The 15,820-nt window shown below is 36.8% G+C and overlaps 1 protein-coding gene across 3 annotated transcripts in view; it reads right to left on the reverse strand.

Moving 5' to 3' along the window:
- LOC115437592 (cadherin-6-like) overlaps positions 1-15,820 on the reverse strand; it is a 159,536-nt gene that overhangs the window by 19,147 nt on the left and 124,569 nt on the right. For all 3 annotated transcript variants that reach the window (XM_030160875.1, XM_030160874.1, XM_030160872.1), the window contains exon 11: positions 6,301-6,552. In XM_030160875.1, coding sequence (XP_030016735.1) covers positions 6,301-6,552 — 252 coding nt within the window. The remainder of the gene's footprint in view (positions 1-6,300; positions 6,553-15,820) is intronic.

The following is a 15,820-nucleotide window of genomic DNA, read 5'->3' on the forward strand; positions in this document are numbered from 1 at the left end:
AACAGAGTTTGCCAATAACTCACCAAAAATGTCACAAAAAATCTCACAAAGGTTCAGAATCCACAGCACAGTCCGCAGCTCTGCAGCTCAGCAGCTCAGAGCAGACTGAGCACCAGGGCTCAGCAGCCTCCTTTAAACGCTAAGCCCCTCCTCCTGGGCCGGGCAAATAAAGACTTTTTAACCAAACATTTTTAACAGTGTTTTTAAACGTAATTATTCACAACGAATAGACAGACAACACTTCATAATTCAACAGATTTTCCAATTAATTACCTAACCCAAATACCTCCTTCCTTGAAATAAAAATACAGAAAACCAAAAACACTACATAATTAAGTCACATGATGTGAAAACCACGTGACATTTCCCCTATAATACTGCCCCGGAAATGACCCCTCGTTCTTTTTCCTTGAATGACGTGGCGGCCATGACAGAACGCCAAGACAACACAGACCCAGGAAAGTGACTGAAACTGTCGTACATGTGGATGCAGTTACCGGAAAAACACTGCTGAGTGTGTACGCTCAGATGGACTAGAGTTTGGACGGAGAAGAGAGTGTGAGTGGAGGACTGATGAGTGAGTGAAGGACTGATGAGTGAGTGAAGGACTGATGAGTGAGTGATGAGTGACGTGAAGGACTGATGATGTGAGTGATGAAGTGAGTGAAAGACTGATGAGGAGTGAAGGACTGATGAGTGAGTGATGGGGTGAGTGAAGGACTGATGAGTGAGTGAAGGACTGATGAGTGAGTGATGAGTGAGGGAAGGACTGATGAGTGAGTGAAGGACTGATGAGTGAGTGATGCGTGAGTGAAGGACTGATGAGTGAGTGAAGGACTGATGAGTGAGTGATGAGTGAGTGAAGGACTGATGAGTGAGTGAAGGACTGATGAGTGAGTGATGAGTGAGTGGAGGACTGATGAGTGAGTGAAGGACTGATGAGTGAGTGATGAGTGAGTGGAGGACTGATGAGTGAGTGAAGGACTGATGAGTGAGTGAAGGACTGATGAGTGAGTGATGAGTGAGTGAAGGACTGATGAGTGAGTGAAGGACTGATGAGAGTGAAGTGAAGGATGAGTGAGTGATGAGTGAGTGGAGGACTGATGAGTGAGTGAAGGACTGATGAGTGAGTGATGAGTGAGTGAAGGACTGATGAGTGAGTGAAGGACTGATGAGTGAGTGAAGGACTGATGAGTGAGTGATGAGTGAGTGAAGGACTGATGAGTGGGAGTGAAGGACTGATGAGTGAGTGGGATGAGTGGAGGGGATGATGAGTGAGTGAAGGACTGATGAGTGAGTGATGAGTGAGTGGAGGACTGATGAGTGAGTGAAGGACTGATGAGTGGTGAAGGACTGATGAGTGAGTGATGAGTGAGTGGAGGACTGATGAGTGAGTGAAGGACTGATGAGGAGTGATGAGTGAGTGAAGGACTGATGAGTGAGTGAAGGACTGATGAGTGAGTGAAGAACTGATGAGTGAGTGATGATGAGTGAGTGAAGGACTGATAAGGAGTGAAGGACTGATGAGTGAGTGAAGGACTGATGAGTGAGTGAAGGACTGATGAGTGAGTGGAGGACTGATGAGTGAGTGATGAGTGAGTGAAGGACTGATGAGTGAGTGAAGGACTGATGAGTGAGTGAAGGACTGATGAGTGAGTGATGAGTGAGTGAAGGACTGATGAGTGAGTGAAGGACTGATGAGTGAGTGATGAGTGAGTGAAGGACTGATGAGTGAGTGAAGGACTGATGAGTGAGTGAAGAACTGATGAGTGAGTGATGAGTGAGTGAAGGACTGATGAGTGAGTGGAGGACTGATGAGTGAGTGATGAGTGAGTGAAGGACTGATGAGTGAGTGAAGGACTGATGAGTGAGTGATGAGTGAGTGAAGGACTGATGAGTGAGTGGAGGACTGATGAGTGAGTGAAGGACTGATGAGTGAGTGATGAGTGAGTGGAGGACTGATGAGTGAGTGAAGGACTGATGAGTGAGTGAAGGACTGATGAGTGAGTGATGAGTGAGTGAAGGACTGATGAGTGAGTGATGAGTGAGTGAAGGACTGATGAGTGAGTGAAGGACTGATGAGTGAGTGAAGGACTGATGAGTGAGTGAGGATGATGAGTGAGTGGAGGACTGATGAGTGAGTGATGAGTGAGTGAAGGACTGATGAGTGAGTGATGAGTGAGTGAAGGACTGATGAGTGAGTGGGACTGATGAGTGAGTGATGAGTGAAGGACTGATGAGTGAGTGATGAGTGAGTGAAGGACTGATGAGTGAGTGATGAGTGAGTGAAGGACTGATGAGTGAGTGAAGGACTGATGAGTGAGTGGAGGACTGATGAGTGAGTGAAGGACTGATGAGTGAGTGATGAGTGAGTGAAGGACTGATGAGTGAGTGATGAGTGAGTGAAGGACTGATGAGTGAGTGAAGGACTGATGAGTGAGTGGAGGACTGAGTGAAGGAAGACTGATGAGTGAGTGAAGGACTGATGAGTGAGTGAGAGTGAGTGAAGGACTGATGAGTGAGTGATGAGTGAGTGAAGGACTGATGATGAGTGAAGGACTGATGAGTGAGTGAGTGAAGGACTGATGAGTGAGTGGAGGACTGATGGTGAGTGAAGGACTGATGAGTGAGTGATGAGTGAGTGAAGGACTGATGAGTGAGTGAAGGACTGATGAGTGAGTGGAGGACTGATGAGTGAGTGATGAGTGAGTGAAGGACTGATGAGTGAGTGATGAGTGAGTGAAGGACTGATGAGTGAGTGAAGGACTGATGAGTGAGTGATGAGTGAGTGAAGGACTGATGAGTGAGTGGAGGAATGAGTGAGTGAAGGACTGATGACTGAGTGATGAGTGAGTGAAGGACTGATGAGTGAGTGGAGGACTGATGAGTGAGTGAGTGAGTGAAGGACTGATGAGTGAGTGATGAGTGAGTGGAGGACTGATGAGTGAGTGAAGGACTGATGAGTGAGTGAAGGACTGATGAGTGAGTGATGAGTGAGTGAAGGACTGATGAGTGAGTGGAGGACTGATGAGTGAGTGAAGGACTGATGAGTGAGTGATGAGTGAGTGAAGGACTGATGAGTGAGTGAAGGACTGATGAGTGAGTGATGAGTGAGTGAAGGACTGATGAGTGAGTGATGAGTGAGTGGAGGACTGATGAGTGAGTGAAGGACTGATGAGGAGTGATGAGTGAGTGAAGGACTGATGAGTGAGTGAAGGACTGATGAGTGAGTGGAGGACTGATGAGTGAGTGAAGGACTGATGAGTGAGTGGAGGGCTGATGAGTGAGTGATGAGTGAGTGGAGGACTGATGAGTGAGTGAAGGACTGATGAGTGAGTGATGAGTGAGTGAAGGACTGATGAGTGAGTGAAGGACTGATGAGTGAGTGGAGGACTGATGAGTGAGTGAAGGACTGATGAGTGAGTGGAGGACTGATGAGTGAGTGGAGGACTGATGAGTGAGTGATGAGTGAGTGGAGGACTGATGAGTGAATGAAGGACTGATGAGTGAGTGAAACATGGACAGAGAGACTGGATGACCTGAGTGTGTGTGTGTGTGTGCGTGCCTGTATGTGTGTGTGCCTGTATGTGTGTGTGCGTGCCTGTATGTGTGTGTGCCTGTATGTGTGTGTGCGTGCCTGTATGTGTGTGCACGTGCCTGTATGTGTGTGTGCACGTGCCTGTATGTGTGTGCGTGCCCGTATGTGTGTGCACGTGCCTGTATGCGTGTGTGCACGTGCCTGTATGCGTGTGTGCGTGCCTGTATGTGTGTGCGCGTGCCTGTATGTGTGTGCGTGTGCCTGTATGTGTGTGCACGTGCCTGTATGTGCGTGTGCATGCCTGTATGTGCGTGCACGTGCCTGTATGTGTGTGTGCCTGTATGTGCGTGCGCGTGCCTGTATGTGCGTGCACGTGCCTGTATGTGTGTGTGCCTGCATGTGCGTGCGCGTGCCTGTATGTGTGTGTGTGCCTGTATGTGCGTGCGCGTGCCTGTATGTGTGTGTGTGCCTGTATGTGCGTGCGCGTGCCTGTATGTGCGTGCGCGTGCCTGTGCACGTGCCTGTATGTGCGTGCGCGTGCCTGTATGTGCGTGCGCGTGCATGTATGTGCGTGCGCGTGCCTGTATGTGCGTGCGCGTGCCTGTATGTGCGTGCGCGTGCCTGTATGTGTGTGTGTGCCTGTATGTGCGTGCGCGTGCCTGTGCACGTGCCTGTGCACGTGCCTGTATGTGCGTGCGCGTGCCTGTATGTGCGTGCGCGTGCCTGTATGTGCGTGTCCGTGCCTGTATGTGCATGCGCGTGCCTGTATGTGCGTGCGTGTGCATGTATGTGCGTGCGCGTGCCTGTATGTGTGTGGGCGTGCCTGTATGTGCGTGCGCGTGCCTGTATGTGCGTGCCCGTGCCTGTATGTGCGTGCATGTGCCTGTATGTGCGTGTGCATGCCTGTATGTGCGTGCACGTGCCTGTATGTGTGTGTGCCTGTATGTGTGCGTGCGTGCCTGTATGTGTGTGTGCCTGTATGTGCGTGCGCGTGCCTGTATGTGCGTGGGCGTGCCTGTATGTGCGTGCGCGTGCCTGTATGTGCGTGGGCGTGCCTGTATGTGCGTGCGCGTGCCTGTATGTGCGTGGGCGTGCCTGTATGTGCGTGGGCGTGCCTGTATGTGCGTGCGCGTGCCTGTATGTGCGTGGGCGTGCCTGTATGTGCGTGCGCGTGCCTGTATGTGCGTGGGCGTGCCTGTCTGTGCGTGGGCGTGCCTGTATGTGCGTGCGCGTGCCTGTATGTGCGTGGGCGTGCCTGTATGTGCGTGCACGTGCCTGTATGTGCGTGGGCGTGCCTGTCTGTGCGTGGGCGTGCCTGTATGTGCGTGGGCGTGCCTGTATGTGCGTGCGCGTGCCTGTATGTGCGTGGGCGTGCCTGTCTGTGCGTGCGCGTGCCTGTATGTGCGTGCGCGTGCCTGTATGTGCGTGGGCGTGCCTGTATGTGCGTGCGCGTGCCTGTATGTGCGTGGGCGTGCCTGTATGTGCGTGCGCGTGCCTGTATGTGCGTGCGCGTGCCTGTATGTGCGTGCGCGTGCCTGTATGTGCGTGGGCGTGCCTGTATGTGCGTGCGCGTGCCTGTATGTGCGTGGGCGTGCCTGTATGTGCGTGCGCGTGCCTGTATGTGCGTGCGCGTGCCTGTATGTGCGTGCGCGTGCCTGTATGTGCGTGGGCGTGCCTGTATGTGCGTGCGCGTGCCTGTATGTGCGTGCGCGTGCCTGTATGTGCGTGCGCGTGCCTGTATGTGCGTGGGCGTGCCTGTATGTGCGTGCGCGTGCCTGTATGTGCGTGGGCGTGCCTGTATGTGCGTGCGCGTGCCTGTATGTGCGTGGGCGTGCCTGTATGTGCGTGCGCGTGCCTGTATGTGCGTGGGCGTGCCTGTATGTGCGTGGGCGTGCCAGTATGTGCGTGCGCGTGCCTGTATGTGCGTGCGCGTGCCTGTATGTGCGTGGGCGTGCCTGTATGTGCGTGCACGTGCCTGTATGTGCGTGGGCGTGCCTGTATGTGCGTGCGCGTGCCTGTATGTGCGTGGGCGTGCCTGTATGTGCGTGGGCGTGCCTGTATGTGCGTGCGCGTGCCTGTATGTGCGTGCGCGTGCCTGTATGTGCGTGGGCGTGCCTGTATGTGCGTGCACGTGCCTGTATGTGCGTGCACGTGCCAGGTCACGTGCTCCGCTCGTAGCAGCAGACAGTGGAGACTCAGTGACGGGGTCGCTCCGTCACAAAGTGCAGATTTTCCTCTTTGCTTTAGTAGAAGCAAAGTAAAATTAGAAAAACAGTTACATTTACAGACTATCCTGTTCCAAAAAATATGAATAACCTGAACAAATATGAACAATCTGAAATGTCTTTAGAGAAGTGTGTGGACTTTGAACAATATTCTGCCTGGTACTAAATCTTTAAGTTGTGATGCACACGTATAAATGATCAACTAAGGCTTAATATTGTTAACGTTGCACTTTTTTCCTGTAGAATTTTCAGGTTGTTCATATTTGTTCATGTTATGTTCAAGTACGGTTCATAGGTTGAAACATTTTCATCATGGAATTCGACTTTTTTCACTCAAGAACATAGAGAAAACTTTGGAGTTGACATTATGTATCGCTTCTTCTCCTCTTATTTGTATCATTTTACTGCTCCGGCCCACTGCAGATCCCATTAGGCTGACTGTGGAACTGAACTAAATGAGTTTGACGGCCCTGGTTTCAGTTCTGAAAGTATGAATCCTGCGCTCTTTTGTACGCTGGTGCATTTGTCTCTACTTACTCAGTAGTATGATTGCACACAGCAGAATAGCGATGAGTGCTCCGGTGCTGAGGCCTGGAGAGCTGCTCAGAGCCTCAGCGTTGCACAGCTCCATGTTGCCATCCCGGTCACAGGTGCACACCCTCACAGTGAGGGTCCCGGTGCTGCTCTGCATGGGGTAGTCGCCGTCCGTGATCACAACAGGAACCAGGTAGACGCTTTGGTGAAGGCGGCTGTAGCTGGCTCGTCGTGTCAGTATCCCAGCGGTGTTGTCTGGGTATAGGAGACATTTGGTTACAAGATCATCGCGGCACACCTGCAGTGTGTTTGACACAGTCACAGACGAACACACTGTGAATAAAAATCACTCCGTTATCATGTTTAAAAAGAGAAAGGAGAGCAGATGAAGGGTAAAGTCAATCAGTTTCACAGAGGAGACATAGGGATGGACCTGTTGTTCAAAATGAGCTAAGGCATAACCATAAAAAACATATTCCTCAATCATTCCAGCTCATACAGAATTTGTTACATTTGTTGTATTCCATGGCTTTTTTGTGCATGTTCAAATACTGTAATCTGACTGGATAATAACACCCATCTGTTATTTATGAATAAGACACTGTTGCATGGACATGTTCTGAACACAGACTCTACAGATCATTTTTAAAGCAATAAAACCACATTATAATTGATAGTTTTTGTCAAAATACTGATTTATTTAGTTCATAGAGTAGACATGCTTATTATTCCTTAAATAAACCTCATGTCCTTCTCTTTTCTGGGTTTATTTGGCAGTAACCACTCATTTTTTATACATTTCTCATGTTTACACACTGTAAAAAATGACTGTAGAATTAACATCAAAAAGTTGTAAAATTGCATCATAAAAAAACTGTTAGTGACAATACAATGCACAGTTGTCTATTTGAAAAGATTTTTGTGTTAAAGATTAAATCAAATACAGCTGTAGTTTTTACAGGAAGAGTATGTGAACAAAACCAGATTAGTCTGAAGAAATGATGATTTCTATTGTTTTTAGAAAATAAAACTGTCAATTGAAAAACAATGCAGTGCCGTTTAAATTACCAGACCATAATGCTGAAATAACAGCATATTTGTTTTGTTTTGTTTTTTTTATTAAAAAAGTTATATAAAAAAAAGTAAACATTTAACAATGTAACATTTTAAATTAGTAAATGAATGGGTTGGTAGAGTTGGTAGAGCGGCTCGTCCAATAACCAAAGGGTTGGTGGTTCCAATCCTGGCTCTGACTGTCCATATGTCCAAGTGTCCATGGAAGACACTGAACCCTAAACTGGTCCCAGTTGGACCTGGTGGATTTGGAAAGAGCTGTGGACACCATGAAGGAGGAGAAAATGAGCTAAAGAAGTGCAGAACATTTACCATTTAAATCCACTGTTCAATCTACATGTTTAAACTGTTCAATCTACATGTTTAAACTGTTCAATCTACATGTTTAAACTGTTCAATCTACATGTTTAAACTGTTAAATCTACATGTTTAAACTGTTAAACCTACATGTTTAAACTGTTCAATTTACACGTTTAAACTGTTCAATCTACACGTTTAAACTGTTCAATCTACATGTTTAAACTGTTCAATCTACATGTTTAAACTGTTCAATCTACAGGTTTAAACTGTTCAATCTACATGTTTAAACTGTTAAACCTACATGTTTAAACTGTTCAATCTACACGTTTAAACTGTTCAATCTACAGGTTTAAACTGTTCAATCTACAGGTTTAAACTGTTCAATCTACAGGTTTAAACTGTTCAATCTACAGGTTTAAACTGTTCAATCTACATGTTTAAACTGTTAAACCTACATGTTTAAACTGTTAAACCTACATGTTTAAACTGTTCAATTTACATGTTTAAACTGTTCAATCTACAGGTTTAAACTGTTCAATCTACAGGTTTAAACTGTTCAATCTACAGGTTTAAACTGTTCAATCTACAGGTTTAAACTGTTCAATCTACATGTTTAAACTGTTCAATCTACATGTTTAAACTGTTAAATTTACACGTTTAAACTGTTCAATCTACACGTTTAAACTGTTCAATCTACACGTTTAAACTGTTCAATCTACAGGTTTAAACTGTTCAATCTACAGGTTTAAACTGTTAAATCTACATGTTTAAACTGTTAAACCTACATGTTTAAACTGTTCAATCTACACGTTTAAACTGTTCAATCTACAGGTTTAAACTGTTCAATCTACAGGTTTAAACTGTTCAATCTACAGGTTTAAACTGTTCAATCTACAGGTTTAAACTGTTCAATCTACATGTTTAAACTGTTAAATCTACATGTTTAAACTGTTAAACCTACATGTTTAAACTGTTCAATTTACATGTTTAAACTGTTCAATCTACAAGTTTAAATTGTTAAATCTACATGTTTAAACTGTTCAATCTACATGTTTAAACTGTTAAATCTACATGTTTAAACTGTTCAATCTACCTGTTTAAACTGTTAAAAATACACGTTTAAACTGTTCAATCTACACGTTTAAACTGTTAAATCTACATGTTTAAACTGTTAAATCTACAAGTTTAAACTGTTAAATCTACATGTTTAAACTGTTAAATCTACAAGTTTAAACTGTTAAATCTACATGTTTAAACTGTTCAATCTACATGTTTAAACTGTTAAATTTACATGTTTAAACTGTTCAATCTACATGTTTAAAATGTTCAATCTACACGTTTAAACTGTTAAAAATACACATTTAAACTGTTCAATCTACACGTTTAAACTGTTAAATCTACACGTTTAAACTGTTAAATCTACACGTTTAAACTGTTAAATCTACATGTTTAAACTGTTAAATCTACATGTTTAAACTGTTCAATCTACATGTTTAAACTGTTAAAAATACACGTTTAAACTGTTCAATCTACATGTTTAAACTGTTCAATCTAAACGTTTAAACTGTTAAATCTACACGTTTAAACTGTTAAATCTACATGTTTAATCTACATGTTTAAACTGTTAAATCTACATGTTTAAACTGTTAAATCTACATGTTTAAACTGTTAAATCTACAGGTTTAAACTGTTAAATTTACATGTTTAAACTGTTAAATCTACAGGTTTAAACTGTTCAATCTACATGTTTAAACTGTTCAATCTACATGTTTAAACTGTTTAATCTACATGTTTAAACTGTTAAATCTACATGTTTAAACTGTTAAATCTACAGGTTTAAACTGTTAAATCTACATGTTTAAACTGTTAAAAATACACGTTTAAACTGTTAAAAATACATGTTTAAACTGTTCAATCTACATGTTTAAACTGTTAAATCTACACGTTTAAACTGTTAAATCTACATGTTTAAACTGTTAAATTTACATGTTTAAACTGTTCAATCTACATGTTTAAACTGTTCAATCTACATGTTTAAACTGTTCAATCTACATGTTTAAAATGTTCAATCTACACGTTTAAACTGTTAAAAATACACGTTTAAACTGTTCAATCTACACGTTTAAACTGTTAAATCTACACGTTTAAACTGTTAAATCTACACGTTTAAACTGTTAAATCTACATGTTTAAACTGTTAAATCTACATGTTTAAACTGTTCAATCTAAACGTTTAAACTGTTAAATCTACACGTTTAAACTGTTAAATCTACATGTTTAATCTACATGTTTAAACTGTTAAATCTACATGTTTAAACTGTTAAATCTACATGTTTAAACTGTTAAATCTACAGGTTTAAACTGTTAAATTTACATGTTTAAACTGTTAAATCTACAGGTTTAAACTGTTCAATCTACACGTTTAAACTGTTAAATCTACATGTTTAAACTGTTAAATCTACACGTTTAAACTGTTAAATCTACATGTTTAAACTGTTAAATCTACATGTTTAAACTGTTCAATCTAAACGTTTAAACTGTTAAATCTACACGTTTAAACTGTTAAATCTACATGTTTAATCTACATGTTTAAACTGTTAAATCTACATGTTTAAACTGTTAAATCTACATGTTTAAACTGTTAAATCTACAGGTTTAAACTGTTAAATTTACATGTTTAAACTGTTAAATCTACAGGTTTAAACTGTTCAATCTACATGTTTAAACTGTTAAATCTACATGTTTAAACTGTTTAATCTACATGTTTAAACTGTTAAATCTACATGTTTAAACTGTTAAATCTACAGGTTTAAACTGTTAAATCTACATGTTTAAACTGTTAAAAATACACGTTTAAACTGTTAAAAATACACGTTTAAACTGTTCAATCTACATGTTTAAACTGTTAAATCTACACGTTTAAACTGTTAAATCTACATGTTTAAACTGTTAAATTTACATGTTTAAACTGTTCAATCTACATGTTTAAACTGTTCAATCTACATGTTTAAACTGTTAAATCTACATGTTTAAACTGTTCAATCTACACGTTTAAACTGTTAAATCTACATGTTTAAACTGTTCAATCTACATGTTTAAACTGTTAAAAATACACGTTTAAACTGTTAAATCTACATGTTTAAACTATTCAATCTACACGTTTAAACTGTTAAATCTACACGTTTAAACTGTTAAATCTACATGTTTAATCTACATGTTTAAACTGTTAAATCTACATGTTTAAACTGTTAAATCTACACGTTTAAACTGTTAAATCTACATGTTTAAACTGTTCAATCTACATGTTTAAACTGTTAAATTTACATGTTTAAACTGTTAAATCTACATGTTTAAACTGTTAAATCTACAGGTTTAAACTGTTCAATTTACATGTTTAAAATGTTAAATCTACATGTTTAAAATGTTAAATCTACATGTTTAAACTGTTCAATCTACACGTTTAAACTGTTAAATCTACATGTTTAAACTGTTTAATCTACATGTTTAAACTGTTCAATCTACATGTTTAAAATGTTCAATCTACACGTTTAAACTGTTAAAAATACACGTTTAAACTGTTCAATCTACATGTTTAAAATGTTCAATCTACACGTTTAAACTGTTAAAAATACACGTTTAAACTGTTAAATCTACATGTTTAAACTGTTAAATCTACATGTTTAAACTGTTAAAAATACACGTTTAAACTGTTAAATCTACATGTTTAAACTGTTCAATCTACACGTTTAAACTGTTAAATCTACACGTTTAAACTGTTAAATCTACATGTTTAATCTACATGTTTAAACTGTTAAATCTACATGTTTAAACTGTTAAATCTACACGTTTAAACTGTTAAATCTACATGTTTAAACTGTTCAATCTACATGTTTAAACTGTTAAATCTACACGTTTAAACTGTTAAATCTACATGTTTAAAATGTTCAATCTACATGTTTAAACTGTTCAATCTACATGTTTAAACTGTTAAATCTACATGTTTAAACTGTTAAATCTACACGTTTAAACTGTTAAATCTACATGTTTAAACTGTTCAATCTACATGTTTAAACTGTTAAATTTACATGTTTAAACTGTTAAATCTACAGGTTTAAACTGTTCAATCTACATGTTTAAACTGTTTAATCTACATGTTTAAACTGTTCAATCTACATGTTTAAACTGTTAAAAATACATGTTTAAACTGTTCAATCTACACGTTTAAACTGTTAAATCTACATGTTTAAACTGTTAAAAATACACGTTTAAACTGTTAAATCTACATGTTTAAACTGTTCAATCTACACGTTTAAACTGTTAAATCTACATGTTTAAACTGTTCAATCTACATGTTTAAAATGTTCAATCTACACGTTTAAACTGTTAAAAATACACGTTTAAACTGTTCAATCTACACGTTTAAACTGTTAAATCTACATGTTTAAACTGTTAAAAATACACGTTTAAACTGTTCAATCTACACGTTTAAACTGTTAAATCTACAGGTTTAAACTGTTAAATCTACACGTTTAAACTGTTAAATTTACATGTTTAAAATGTTAAATTTACATGTTTAAACTGTTAAATCTACATGTTTAAACTGTTAAATTTACATGTTTAAACTGTTAAATTTACATGTTTAAACTGTTAAATCTACATGTTTAAACTGTTAAATTTACATGTTTAAACTGTTAAATCTACATGTTTAAACTGTTCAATTTACATGTTTAAAATGTTAAATCTACATGTTTAAACTGTTCAATCTACATGTTTAAAATGTTCAATCTACATGTTTAAACTGTTCAATTTACATGTTTAAAATGTTAAATCTACATGTTTAAACTGTTAAATCTACACGTTTAAACTGTTCAATCTACATGTTTAAACTGTTCAATCTACACGTTTAAAATGTTCAATTTACATGTTTAAACTGTTAAATCTACATGTTTAAACTGTTCAATCTACATGTTTAAACTGTTTAATCTACATGTTTAAAATGTTCAATCTACATGTTTAAACTGTTAAATCTACATGTTTAAAATGTTCAATCTACATGTTTAAAATGTTTAAACTGTTAAATCTACATGTTTAAACTGTTCAATCTACATGTTTAAACTGTTCAATCTACATGTTTAAACTGTTAAATCTACATGTTTAAAATGTTCAATCTACATGTTTAAACTGTTCAATTTACATGTTTAAAATGTTCAATCTACATGTTTAAACTGTTCAATCTACATGTTTAAACTGTTAAATCTACATGTTTAAACTGTTCAATCTACATGTTTAAAATGTTAAATCTACATGTTTAAAATGTTCAATCTACATGTTTAAAATGTTAAATCTACACGTTTAAACTGTTAAATCTACATGTTTAAACTGTTCAATCTACATGTTTAAAATGTTCAATCTACATGTTTAAACTGTTCAATCTACATGTTTAAAATGTTCAATCTACATGTTTAAACTGTTCAATTTACATGTTTAAAATGTTCAATCTACATGTTTAAACTGTTCAATTTACACGTTTAAAATGTTAAATCTACACGTTTAAACTGTTCAATCTACATGTTTAAACTGTTCAATCTACATGTTTAAACTGTTCAATCTACATGTTTAAACTGTTTAATCTACATGTTTAAACTGTTCAATCTACATGTTTAAACTGTTCAATCTACATGTTTAAACTGTTCAATCTACATGTTTAAACTGTTAAATCTACATGTTTAAACTGTTAAATCTACATGTTTAAAATGTTAAATTTACATGTTTAAACTGTTAAATTTACATGTTTAAACTGTTAAATCTACATGTTTAAACTGTTCAATCTACACGTTTAAACTGTTAAATCTACACGTTTAAACTGTTCAATCTACATGTTTAAACTGTTCAATCTACACGTTTAAACTGTTGAATCTACACGTTTAAACTGTTCAATCTACAGGTTTAAAATGTTAAATCTACAGGTTTAAACTGTTAAATTTACATGTTTAAACTGTTAAATTTACATGTTTAAACTGTTAAATCTACAGGTTTAAAATGTTAAATCTACATGTTTAAACTGTTCAATCTACATGTTTAAACTGTTAAATCTACAGGTTTAAACTGTTAAATCTACAGGTTTAAACTGTTAAATCTACAGGTTTAAAATGTTAAATCTACGTGTTTAAACTGTTCAATCTACATGTTTAAACTGTTAAATCTACAGGTTTAAAATGTTAAATCTACATGTTTAAACTGTTAAATCTACAGGTTTAAAATGTTCAATCTACACGTTTAAACTGTTCAATCTACATGTTTAAAATGTTCAATCTACATGTTTAAACTGTTAAATCTACATGTTTAAAATGTTCAATCTACATGTTTAAAATGTTCAATCTACACGTTTAAACTGTTAAATCTACACGTTTAAACTGTTAAATCTACACGTTTAAACTGTTAAATCTACACGTTTAAACTGTTCAATCTACACGTTTAAACTGTTAAATTTACATGTTTAAACTGTTAAATCTACATGTTTAAACTGTTAAATCTACACGTTTAAACTGTTCAATCTACACGTTTAAACTGTTAAATTTACATGTTTAAACTGTTAAATCTACATGTTTAAACTGTTAAATCTACAGGTTTAAAATGTTAAATCTACATGTTTAAACTGTTAAATCTACATGTTTAAACTGTTAAATCTACATGTTTAAACTGTTAAATCTACATGTTTAAACTGTTAAATCTACATGTTTAAAATGTTCAATCTACATGTTTAAACTGTTAAATCTACATGTTTAAACTGTTAAATTTACATGTTTAAACTGTTAAATCTACATGTTTAAACTGTTAAATCTACACGTTTAAACTGTTAAATTTACATGTTTAAACTGTTAAATCTGCATGTTTAAACTGTTAAATCTACATGTTTAAACTGTTAAATCTACATGTTTAAAATGTTAAATCTACAGGTTTAAACTGTTAAATCTACAGGTTTAAACTGTTAAATCTACATGTTTAAACTGTTAAATCTACATGTTTAAACTGTTAAATCTACACGTTTAAACTGTTAAATCTACACGTTTAAACTGTTAAATCTACATGTTTAAACTGTTAAATCTACATGTTTAAACTGTTAAATTTACATGTTTAAACTGTTAAATCTACACGTTTAAACTGTTAAATCTACATGTTTAAACTGTTAAATCTACATGTTTAAACTGTTTAATTTACACGTTTAAACTGTTAAATCTACATGTTTAAACTGTTCAATCTACATGTTTAAAATGTTAAATCTACAGGTTTAAACTGTTAAATCTACATGTTTAAACTGTTAAATCTACATGTTTAAACTGTTAAATCTACAGGTTTAAACTGTTAAATCTACATGTTTAAACTGTTAAATTTACATGTTTAAACTGTTAAATCTACACGTTTAAACTGTTAAATCTACATGTTTAAACTGTTAAATCTACATGTTTAAACTGTTTAATTTACACGTTTAAACTGTTCAATCTACATGTTTAAACTGTTCAATCTACATGTTTAAAATGTTAAATCTACAGGTTTAAACTGTTAAATCTACATGTTTAAACTGTTAAATCTACATGTTTAAACTGTTAAATCTACAGGTTTAAACTGTTAAATCTACATGTTTAAACTGTTAAATCTACATGTTTAAACTGTTAAATCTACAGGTTTAAACTGTTAAATCTACATGTTTAAACTGTTAAATCTACACGTTTAAACTGTTAAATCTACACGTTTAAACTGTTAAATCTACATGTTTAAACTGTTAAATTTACATGTTTAAACTGTTAAATCTACACGTTTAAACTGTTAAATCTACATGTTTAAACTGTTAAATCTACATGTTTAAACTGTTAAATCTACATGTTTAAACTGTTAAATTTACATGTTTAAACTGTTAAATCTACACGTTTAAACTGTTAAATTTACATGTTTAAACTGTTAAATCTATATGTTTAAACTGTTAAATTTACATGTTTAAACTGTTCAATCTACATGTTTAAACTGTTCAATCTACATGTTACTCCATAAATATGTTTACAGTTGGATGTGTTTTTTACAGTATTGTTCTGGAAACCACAGCTGCCAGTTTTTTTCAGTAAAACCAGGATTTTTTTTTACAGTGCATGTACAAT

This window comes from Sphaeramia orbicularis, chromosome 17 (genome assembly GCF_902148855.1).
Source record: "Sphaeramia orbicularis chromosome 17, fSphaOr1.1, whole genome shotgun sequence".
Taxonomy (NCBI): domain Eukaryota; kingdom Metazoa; phylum Chordata; class Actinopteri; order Kurtiformes; family Apogonidae; genus Sphaeramia; species Sphaeramia orbicularis.